Below are 12,164 nucleotides of genomic sequence, written 5' to 3' on the forward strand. Positions count from 1 at the left end.
CATTTTAATTTCAGGAATCCTTTTCCAAAACGTAAGCACCAGATCAAGGAAAACACTTCTAGTTTTTGTTTCTTTCACAGGATTGAACAAAACAAATTATATGCATTTTGTGCTTCATCTTTGTAATATAGCTTCTGACTCCCTAGCAAGTGACTAATATCATGTGTCTAAAGATCTTAAAAGGTACCAAAATTATCTCACCTATGGAAAGACCCAGATTCAAATACATGCCAAGATTCTTTATATGTAATTTTTGCAAATAAGCAAATAAACTAACCCTGTACTCCAGCATGAAGAAATTTTAAAAACTGAAAACATACTACTCACTTCACAGTCATGTTCTATCTATTCTTGGCAGGTAGTTTGGTGAGAGTTACTGAATTCTGATTACAGTAGAGAGAAGAAAAGCAAGGGATCCAGAAAGAAAGGCTGGGACCACGAAACATAGGACAAGTTTTGAGTAGGTGGAAAGATACAGTGCTAAAACTGTCAGCAGCCCCTTGGATGGAAGTGGGGAGAGAAAAAAATCCAAGTCAATAGCAGGCTTTTTTACTTTTGGGTCTAGAGAGACGAAGTGGAGATTTGGTTAAAATAGAAAAATTGGGGGCTGGGGGTGGAAAGAAGGATCTAATAGTGAGTCTTAGAAGATGAAAAACAACTTCACTAATCACTGAAGGATGAGCCAACAAACAGGACTGAACCAACAAAAGAAAGATGAGAAGAGGGAGGCTGGTTTTGGTGTTTAAGCAGAGAAAACAAAATCAAAAGAAACAGTTACGGAAATGTCCAAGGGTGCAGGCTATAATAAGGCTGGGGAAAACACAGATGTTTAGGAATTTTCAAAAGTCTTTGCAGAAAGTCTGGCCATAGACTTGGGGTAAAAATTAAGTTCTCCCTGAGAGATTTAAAGGTAAATAGAGAAAAGGCTGAAAGATTTGACCGATCTAACAGGAATATGTGTAATGCCACAAATTTCATATTTTTTGAAACGTTCACCAGGAAATGAGCAGGGTTGCTACAGCATCATTTTTTTAATTGTTTTCCAGGAGTGTGTTGATGAGAAATGTCACCACCTCCATTTTTACCCACAGTATATCTACAATAAATAAGAGGAGGCAGAGAGAGACAGAGGGAAAAAATGAATAGATTCTTCCCATCCCTGTGCACCAACTGCTACCCTGATTACCCATCATCAGTCCTAACTCCTGCATCACCCCAGGTGCCAGTCAACAAGGCCTATGTCATTTGCTTTGCCATCATCGCATTGTCCACTCACTTGCTCTGCCCTTCTGTCCATTTCACTGAGCTGGAGCTCCCAGCAGCAACTCTAGAAGAGAAGAAGAGGTGGGGAATGGGGACTGGAGCATGCGTGGCTCTAGCAAGCCCCCCAGATCCCACAGTCCAATGAGAAGCCACTAAATACACAGAGATGTAAAGCCAGCTGTCTAGTCAAGAGTGCTGAACTGAGTCCTCGATCCCACTGGGGCTGATGGGGTGGGGGTGTGGAAGGCAGCACAGGGAGGCTGGAAAGAGCCTTTGCTTTGGAATCAGATCTGGACGTGGAATCCCAGCTCTACCACATAGTATGATGTGAATTTGGGAAGTTACTTAATTCTCTGAGCTTGACTGACTTATTTGGAAAACAGGATAACAGTACCTAGGCATCATAATGCCATCAGGAAGATTAGATGAGGTGACCTAGACGAGAACCTGATACACCACAGGTGCTTCATGACTGTCACATCCTACTGCCCACCAACTCAGATTCGAAACCAAAAGTGAGTTCTTTTACTGTTTAAAGCAAGTCCCACCTGCTTTATTTTTTTCACTTCCAGGTGCAAAGCATTGTCCCTACCTATGTTTGATTGCTATGTTCTCCCTATTCTGGTTGTGTATCAAGTGTGATAAAAGTCTGTTCAGGCAACCAGGTGTGAACACGTCTGACTTTGGATGGTCCAAATCATCTTCACTCAAATAGGAGTTTGGATCCTGGACTTTGTAAACTCAAAGCATTTCTTGATAAGATAATGTAATGATTAACCTCTGTGATATCACTAGCAAAACACAAACATTAAACAAGTTTGAATGGACACAAGTTTGAAGAACTCTAAAACATTCAATAAGGAAAGGCCATATTTAATTTTCCCAGTATTCTCAACCCCCTTGTTCTAGACGAGAACATCCCCTATTTATATTCCTAAAAATTTAATACTGAACAACACTGACCAACTGGGAGAGGGAGGAAAGCATCTTAATTCTACAGAGAGCCATGCCTATTCTTCTAAAACTGTACTCTTTTCATACAGTATAAGGACCTTTAAAATGGTTCAAACAAGTGTAAGTTACTGTTTAAGGGAAATGGAGTAGAGAAGACCTTACCCCTTTAATGTGGCTCCTAAGTTCATCTGATTCCAGGTCATGCATTCAAGTTGGGAGGTCATTTGGTATAAATTGTCACTGTTAGAAAAACATTCAGAGTTAGAAATGCATAATACAAAAGACATATATATATGCAACTGTTTCTCCAAAAAGCAATAGACTTTTAACTTTTCTTTACAATGAAAGCCTCCACATTTTCCAGAATGACAGAATACACGAGTCTGAAATGATTTTCATTTCATCCCACTGATCTCTGCACGTCATTCACTTCACACACAGCAGAAAGGATGTGAGAATAATTTGGAAGCCTTTAAAAAACCTTAGTAGAGCAAACACTGAAGTTTCTAGAGAGGTACTAAACCTCTGAAGGGAAGAGGCTAAAGGGAGTGAAACTTTGAAAGGCAACACAGGCTGGATAGCTCAACATTAAAGTTAAAAGCCTGGAGCTGAAAGTAAAAAGACAGCAGATTAATTATTCGTGAAAAGGCCATTAAGTTGTTTTAATCAAAAGGATAAGTATCATGTGGATTATGAGGGCCTGAAAAGTCAAAGAGTGATGGGTGATGGATGGTCTAATACTCAAGGATGTGACAAGCAAAAGAAAGAGGATGATAAACTCTAGATACAACTGAAGGAATCATTCTCTATAAATTTTATAGTCACGGAGTTTTTTTTTTAAAGCCCCCAACTCAGTTCTATATTATATGAGGGAAAACAATGGCTGATCATTTACATTAAGACCCCAAAGGAAAAATATCCCACCATATAAACCAACCAAAAGTTTTTCTCTCCCTTTTTTTTTGCACATACAACTCTTAAAAACATCATTATTGCATATGTTTTAAAACACATCTCTAAATGCATTATAGAAGAGCTATCACATCTATTTCCTGGAATAACACTCTTATCAAAGTATCCTGCATGCACGACTCATGAACATCTTTATTATATGCTTTTATGTTTATTAATTTATTAATTTTATATTTATCTCCTTCCTAAAAAACTAGCACATAACTCAATTACCAGAAATCCCCTAAGTAACCAAGCTCAACTAGGAATAAATGTAGTTCTGAACTGAAATGGTTAATTATGAAATTTGAGACCCAAGAGATTAATGGTTTGTCTGGGAACGCTTGGTCTAAACACATTACAGAAGAACATTTCCACTCCACCGTCACAGCAGAAGGGAAAGAAGGTAAGAAGCTTTCAGTATGTAATGTATGATACCAGATTGCAAATTCTGGACAATATCCACCTTGTCACGGCATTCCTTTGGACTGCTTCATCCATCGGGCAGAGGTAACACCAAAGTTTAATTAAGAGAAGGTTCTGTAAGGCCAGCCAAACTGAGGACTTGTGGAGGGGTGAGGGAAATTACAGTATTTATCCCTTGGAATAAATGAACACCATGCTCTCTCTCAGCATAGCTTGATAAATCATGGTGGAGTCCATCTGCCTCTCATATAATCACTGAAAATTATTTGGAACTCCTTAGTGGTGGGTACACAGGATAAGGAAGAAATCAGATTCCAGGAGGGAATTTTACGTATGAAATGTGAAGTGACTTCAAACTCGAAGTACGTGTAGTTTCATTAGTCAGTGCATATCTGGACCCCATCATTCATCCCCGTGTCTGACTGGCTATTATGCTACTACAATATCCTACATATCAATGAAAAAAAAAAATGATTAGTCTCTCCTGCAGCTTCCCTGTTCTCAGCAGCGGCCGGTGCTGGTCTGTGCCACTACGTTTCGCAATTCCACGAATTCTTGCTGTAAGGCCAGTGTAATTAATTCCTGAAGGACCCCAATTTTTATTAGAAGTGCCAGCCTGCTGCATTTAACATGGGAGAGTTTCTTGAACTTTCTTTGGGCTGACAGTTCATTAATAAGCGGCCTCCTCCACAATCTCTACTGGTTTTTGTTCTCCTGCGCCTTTTCATCAGGCAATCCATTTATTAATCTTGCCATTAATCTCAGCCAACAGGCATTGTATTCCCCAGGCAGCTCTCTATTTTTGTCACTGATTTTAAAAAATTGTTCACCAACTAAAATCACTCAGCCCCAGTTGACAATTTTCCTAGGTCCTATTGGGATGTGGGATCTTTCTGAAATTATTTCCTCCTTGCATAAGACTAAGAACACTAATTTTCAAGAGGTCTGAGAAGCAAGATGAGTGACAGAAGTTTACACACATGGGTCAATGAGTCCCAAATATCTAACTTTATGATTTAGGGATTTTCTCACAGATTTAAAGAATAGTCCAGCAGATTCCTAAAGAGAAAATAATTTTAAGGACATTTTCTTGGCCCCCAGAAAGCAAACCTTCTAAAATACAGAACCTATGTCTTATATATGTATCTTCCTAGTGGGTGCTTGATAAATACTCTCTACCACACTGCCCAATATGGAAGCCACTAGTCAGACATGGCTATTGAGCACTTGAAATATGGAGAGTACCACAGGTTGAAATAAGATTTGGGCTTTTGAGGTTAAATAGAATATTTTAAAAATTAATTTCCTGTTTCTTATTTTTTTTAATGTGGTTACTAGAAAATTTCAAATTACATAGATGACTTGCATTATGTTTCTATTGGACAGTGCTACTCGGTAAATTTTAAGACCTTGAGCATATCAGTTCAGCTCTCTGCACCTCAGTTTTCTCATCTGTTAAATGGGAATATTAATCTCAATCAGTCTAACTTTACTGGGATGTTGTGAAGCTCTAATACTGGCTCTTTCAAGACTATACAGATAATATATTTTAACTTTTTCTAATCCATCAAATTTTGTATAGTACATTCACACATCACCAATACGCCTCACAACAACTCTGTGAGGCAGGTGTAATTATGATTCCCATTTATCAGAGGAGGATGGGGGCTCAAGGAAGTGTCTAGTGCTGACTTGCCTGATGCCCCCACCTCTACCCTGCCAGGCCCCTTTAAAGGCTTCCTGGCATTATTTGACCTCTGAGTCTTGTCCTCTCACTACCATTTAAATGATAGTAAAAATAATATAGTAATACAAACAGGAGTCTGGAGGTGAAAGAGAACATACTCAAGGGAGCATCATGACCTACTCTGTCTCCAAGATGTGGTGTCCAACCACATCCTCTTCACCTGATTAAGAATAGTGTGCCAAGATCCCAGTAGGACCCTCACTTCGATTTCAGTGGTCCTGATAGCTCAGCTTGCAAATCCTCATAAGGGGAGAGAAGGTGGAAAGGGCCAATGGGGAAGGACTTTCAGAAAATCCCCAAGCAAAAACCAAAAAAGAAAAACAAACAAACAACAACAACCAGCAAATAGGTTTCCTGAGGCTGGCCATAGGATCAGAGCACAATTTTAACCACATCCTGCCTTCTGTTGGCTGCGGCTCCTCAGCAGCTCAGTCAGTCGGCTTGGCTGGCACCACCTTTCAGCTGGATGACAATGACAGTAATGACAATAGCTGCTGGTGGGAGAGGACAAAGTGTGAATTTGAACTAAAAATACTGGTCCCAAGCATGCTCAAGCTCTGATCTCTTTGGGTAGTTGGTCAACACCCAGCTCTCATCATGAAAACCCACGAAAAGAGGCAGCACCAGTAAAGGAAAATATGACCCCTGGAAAATAAAGCATCTAATTACTAAATAACCACTGTAGGTGTCAACCACCTCATTCCCAGAGGAGATCAGATAAGCAGGTGGTTTGGCTCACAGTGACCACAGTGGTCATGTAGGCATTTCAGCTCCCCATCTAACTCTGTCTGTTTGGAAGTGAACTCTGAAATTGCTGGCTGCCAAAATATATTCCAAAAGTCATGGTGTCTTTTATATTTTTAAGTAGATCTTTAAACAGAAAAAGTCACTGGTTTCCTATGTAAGAAATGTTTGAAGCTGGAAGCAAGGGAGAGAGGAAAGAAACTTCTACAACTGGGATTAATGCAAGTTGGAGTAAAATAAAAGGAAGTCAGTCCTAGCAAAAAGGGGAACTTAAAAGGAAATCAGTAGTAGATCATATAGAGTTTGCTTTGGCCTGGACTGCAGTATTACTGAGTTCTTGACCTCTGCGCAAAAAGAAAGGAAGAGAAAAGCTCTCGGCTATTATCTGGACCAGAACTCCCCCACTCTTCAAATGCATGTGTAATTCAAGTATATTTTCATCTTTAAGTATGTTTAAGTATATTCAGCAGAACAAAGTAGAAAAGTCCTTATTACCACTGGAATGGAACTGTCGAACCTGATTAAGACTGGAGTTACCTCTGCCAGATGGTTGCTGGCTGGCAAACCAGTATCTTGGTAGAAGAAAAGTATTTCCCGAGATCAAGGAAAAGAAATTCCCAATAAGAAAAAGGCACATATAACTGGCATCTGTGAACAGAATTCATGATGTTTCCAGAGTTTGCTGTAATAGCTCTGCCCCACACCTCTACCTGATGACCAACGCTCATGCACAGAGGCTGCAGCCAAACTTCCACGCAGACTTTTTCCTGCGTTCTTCCCTCCAAGGCGCCACAGAGGCTGCCTGTTCAGAAATTTCTGCTCAGCAGGCCATGGTGAATAATCATTTTACAGTCAATCTCTTGGTATTGTAATTTCTCTCTAGCTCACCAGTTAACCAAAGAAAAACCCACTAGGGATTCAACTTCTATTAATAAACACTTGGTCAGCACAAATGTTGCAGGAATAATTGAAACTAGATTTTTCCCACTCCCTGGAGACAAGTCCAATTCAAGCCTTTCTTTGGCTTTGATAACACTGCCCACCACCCTGGAAACCATTTCAGACTTTCTGCCTTCATGCCTACCTATATGGGAAACAAATATCAGTATTGTCTTAAACGAAACTTGTACACCATGTAAAGTGTTTGTAGACGACACGTAAGAAGAGGCATTATTAATTATGATTTTATTTCTTCGGTGACAGATGTCCTCTGATTTAATTCTACATTGAAGGCTAACCTAAATGGTAGATCATGTACTTCCCACTGACCGGATTCCCCAGAAGCTCTATGGCTGCTAAGGAAGCTTCTCTCACATGACAGTCTACCAGTAACAGGCTCCACTGTCAACTTCATCATTGGATTGAATTGTCAACATTCAATTAAAAATATTCAAATTAGCAATTACTGCTTCTAAATTGGAATAGTTTTACCTGCTAGGGGGCCAAAGGAAACATGCATTCTCATTTAAATTGGTAGCACAGTTGCTAAAAATGAATATGTAAACCTAATAAGAGTGCAAAAATAAAAGGAAAGTAGAATGTCTAAAAAAAAAGTGTGCGTGGGAATATTTTTCAAACACAGGGCACAGAACTCCTTTTCAAGGTAGCTGTGAGAATCAACCTGTGAAATGGGCATGGTCAGGGATTGTGGGCTCCAAGGAGCTCAGCAAGCTGAGGGAGAGAGGGGGACTTGTGGAAGAGGATTCAAGGGAAGTGAGCAGGGAAGGCCCAGCTAGCTGCCTGTTCTAGGTCAAAATCAGGGGAAAACTGTGCTTGGTGTGGTTGGACTTCACTACTTTTTCCCCTCAGGGTAGCACGGGGTCCCCCCTGCCCTGGGAACTTACCTCTGAGCAAGCACAGACCAGGGTGGCCCTGGAAGCTGTCGCTCCCCCTGGGTCTGGATGGAAGGGAGAAAGGTCTCTGCCATTTCTGCCTGTTTCTTTAGGAGCCTGGACTGAACTTCAGTAGTTCACGCCCAGTGAGCGGTAAAGGGAAAGCTGGAGGAGTCTGGAGCTTGAAAGACAGCTGCTTTGTGAGTTAAGACTTCAGGAGACAGCTCACGTTGGCTCCTACAATACTCACCAATGAAAATACTGCCTCTGATCCACTGAGCGATTTCAATTGAAAACTATGGGTCAAACTAATGGATAACGGGGTTTCTTTCACAAATGTGAGGAATAAAGACCTTCCTCTAGCAAGACCTAAGGCAGATGCCACGTTTGGAAAGAAATGGCACTTAACCATCAGGAGAGGCAGCAGGGTGCAGAGGGTGGGAAGATGGATTCTGGAGCCTCACACTTGCTCTGTCCCTTACTGTGTCACACTGGGCAAATTCCCCTCCAAGGGCTTCAGTTTCCTCCTCTGTAAAATGGGGGTGATAACCTATTGCCTACCTCAAAGAGTTTCAGATTAAATGTAAATAAGTCAATACTTGTGAAGTGCTCAGAATGGTTTCTGTAAGTAGTAAGTTTATATAAGCATTTGCTCTTATTATTTATTAGCAAAGGTGCTGGCACAGACTGTATAAGGGGAATATTCCAGGTGGAGGACACCAAGTGGCTTGGAATCCCTCAGCGATTCAGAGCACACATGAGCTTTGAAGGCAGAGAGACTAAATCAAATCCTGGTTCTGATTCTCACTCGCTGTGCAACTTGAGCAAGTTACCTGGAGTCTCTGAACCTATCTCCTCTGCAGTAGAGTGTGGATTACCGTACCAACCTCGTAGGTAATCAGAAGAACTAAATGAGTAAACTGAGTGCAGCACGCAGTGCAGTGCCCAGCAGCACAAAATATGCAGTAAAGCCTAGTGATTATGTAATGAGGGCTATGATCGCTGGGCTCCAGAAGGGCTGAAATCTGTTCCAGAATCCTTAGTGACCTTTAGACAAGATTCTACCCACTCTCAATAGGTAGGGAGAGAGTATGGAGAAAACTGTCTCCTAACACTTCGCATAAGTTGATTGGGGTGTCACTTTCTATTCACTACTGATCACATCTGTGTATAGCTGTAACTCCTCAGATCTGTAACCTGAAAGAGAGGAGAGAATCACTTCACAGTTCTCTCAGAATAGGGAGAGAATTTTGAGAATTTCCTCAAAGCAAATTCACATTGTGCAGTGCTTATTTAATGTCAGTGTATGTACCATTACCTTTAGGTCATGTGGGAAGGGAGACTAAATCCAAGAATGGGGAGACAGAAGCTTTGGAAGGGCAGGGCAAAGAAGCTGGGCAGGCTGCCTTAGGGGGTCAAGTGCAACAAGTCAAACAAAATACAAGCAAGCCTTTCCCAGGAGGTCCCAATTTTAGACAGAAAAGGGAACAAAGCCAGGGATCAGAAGAACCACTGAATATCTAAAATCTAAAACTTTAGCCATTAAGTGATTAAAGTTTAGTCGTACTTCCTATGCTTTTTCAAACACTGTGTTCACAAAAGCATTTAAATATCCTTCAAACATTTTTAGGAGTAGGAAAGAAGGAAATGACATAACCGTAATGGTAGTAACGTTGATGCACAGATCCAATTTTAAAACATCCCTACAAATGTCCATCCATCATTACTGCAGGGGAAGTACCTGATCTTTGAAAAGTGATTAGAAATGCTGTCAATTTAGAGTGGATGGAGCTTCAAAGACTCAGTCAGCACAAACTTCAAGGAAGCAAACTTTTCCTACGGGGTCACAAATTCTTTTTCAGGAGATATTACTTAGAGAATTTTCTGTAACAAGAGAAAATGGTATTTTTATGACATTCATATAAAAATGAGCAAAGAAGTTCCAATTATGTAGAAAGAAGAAAGGGATAAGCAAATATCTCTGAAAGATGAACCTGACAAAACTGCTTTATACAGTGGCCAGTTAGAAGATGGATTAGAAAATGTGAAATTTTTATGTATAAATGCAATCCAAGTGACTTTTCCTGCTTCCATAGCAACCATTAATTCAGTCCTAAGTCAAAATCCACCACAGGGACTCAGTTTGGAGAACTGCTGTTAAGACAGAAGTTGTGATCACTTTATCCCCTACTCACTTCTAGGCTGTTCAGTCCCTTCGTAGGGACCCACAAGGTGGATCTAGGCTTGAAGAGGGGAGAGTAAGAAATGTGTGTAACTGTGTCACTACTGAACCAGACTCCAAAGCCTCCCACTCCCCAACCTCCAAGGAGGTATCCGAACCCATCTAAATAGCACCCATTCCAGCATCAAGGTCTTCCTCTCTGCTTGGGGTGAGGCATCAACCAGGAGCCAAGGAAGAATGACTGGGTCAAGGTCATCCCACTGGGAGCCATTCCAACTGTACCCCCAGTGGCTAGAATAAGAGCAATGCTGCTCTGGCAATGGGCAGGAGCAGCTCCTTAAAAAGGATGGCAATGACCCCACCATCTCAGTTTTGCTTGGAGAGGGGGTTCACTACAGAGATTTCAGATCCTGTACCCATTCCAGTGAGTTGACCCACCAAGGGAAGGTGCAAAGATGGTTTGCTCGGGACAGATCACTGGGTCTGAGGTGCCAAAGAACAGAACTGGGTTCTAACTAGAGAGGGAGAAAAGGAGGGTGAGAAGCTGTGACCATTCAATACCTCTATCTGGGCAAAATGCATGCCTTTCCCCCCCCCCCTCTACAATTATTTTAAAAAAACAAAGGCGGGGGGAGCAGGGAGGAAAAAAAGTTATCTTGAATACAAGATCAGATTAGATATGCCGGATTTCCCGATCAAAAGGAAAGGTTTCCAAAACCTGTGTACCGTAGGCGTACAGAAGTAGACGGGCTCGACCCTGTCCCTCCCCGGGATGGGACAATCAGACCAGTCCTAGGCTCGGTTTCATAAACACGTCGGAACATTGGCATGAGCCGCCTGCGGGCTCAAGAGCGAACACTCCTTCCCCTCCTCCACCTGTGGGACTGGAGGTCCCCCAGGCGCGGCCATTCCTTCCACCAATCTCCCAGGGCAGGCGCTTTTCCTTCCTTTATTACCTCACTACCTCCTTCCCTTGACGTCAGCCCCGGGTCTTCCAACAGAGGGGAGGGAGGATGGAGATGAGTCTGGGGCAGTCGGTATCAGGATCCCCGCAGCACCGGGTGGGGGGTAGGGATGGAATATGAGGTAATGCGCGCCCAATCCCCGGCATCCAAGGCCGCGATCTGCCACTTCCCTCCCTCCGCCCCACCTTCCCGCCCAGCTCCGGCCGGTATAGTTACTAGGCAACCCTATCGGTGACGCGGGATGCCGGCCAAGTTCACCCAAAGTTGAAGAGTAAATTTGGGGGAGAGAAGGTGGAGGGTGGAGCAAGAGCCTAGAGAAGGCACGAGGAGCTGGAAAAGAGTCTGCAAGGAAAAGAAGCTGGTCTTCGGCCTCAAGGGAACAGGAAGAAGGGCGGGCGCGGGCTGGAGCGGTCTCCCAGCAGGTACCGCTGCCGCCCGACCACAGTCCCGCACACAGTCCGGGGTAGCTGGGCGCTGGGGACGACGCCCACAGAGTGGTGCCGCAGCCCGAGACTCTGGGGGACAGGAGTGGGGAGAAGGTTGTGGCCCGAGTGTACGCGCCCTCGAATTCGTCCCAGAGAAGGCTGGCGGGTGTGGCCAGTGAGCGAGGAGGGGCTTGAGGAGTGAGAAGAACCGAGTGGGAGTGGACCCCGTGTTTAATCTTTGATCCCGAGGAAGCTGAAGTCCTCCCAGCAAAGAGCCCTTTTAAAAAAAACTCCTCAAAGCGCCGCTCTTCCTTCTTCATCTCCAAACAGTAATCGCCCTCATTTATATTCAAAGTAAGAACACTGGGGGGACTTCCCTGGCGGTCCAGTGATTAAGACTCCGCGCTGCCACTGCAGGGGGCGCGGGTTCGAGCCCTAGTCGCGGAGCTAAGATCGCGCATACCGCGCGGCGCGGCCAAAACCAAAAACCAACGTACACACACAAAGTAAGAACACCGGGAGACAGGGAAAGCTACTTCTTTCAAATGGGAGCCAGGAGAGAGGCTTTCATTTGCTTTATGGAGACGAGTGGGCTAAAGGCGTACTTTGCCTCCAGGACCCTGCACGGCCGCATCCGGGCTGCCCCGCGTCGGACGTTCCCGTGCTCGCTGGCTC

The 12,164-nt window shown here is 43.2% G+C and overlaps 1 protein-coding gene across 11 annotated transcripts in view; it reads right to left on the bottom strand.

Moving 5' to 3' along the window:
* The window catches only part of WT1 (WT1 transcription factor), a 48,149-nt gene that overhangs the window by 29,123 nt on the left and 6,862 nt on the right, over positions 1-12,164 (bottom strand). For 6 of the 11 annotated variants that reach the window (XM_068555397.1, XM_068555395.1, XM_068555392.1 and 3 more), the window contains 2 exons: positions 2,380-2,457; positions 1,277-1,327 (listed from right to left, as the gene is read on the bottom strand). In XM_068555397.1, the coding sequence (XP_068411498.1) occupies positions 1,277-1,327; positions 2,380-2,457 (129 nt within the window). The remainder of the gene's footprint in view (positions 1-1,276; positions 1,328-2,379; positions 2,458-12,164) is intronic. The other 5 variants (XM_068555402.1, XM_068555401.1, XM_068555396.1 and 2 more) reach the window with 1 other exon arrangement.

Source organism: Eschrichtius robustus, chromosome 11 (genome assembly GCF_028021215.1).
Source record: "Eschrichtius robustus isolate mEscRob2 chromosome 11, mEscRob2.pri, whole genome shotgun sequence".
NCBI lineage: Eukaryota > Metazoa > Chordata > Mammalia > Artiodactyla > Eschrichtiidae > Eschrichtius > Eschrichtius robustus.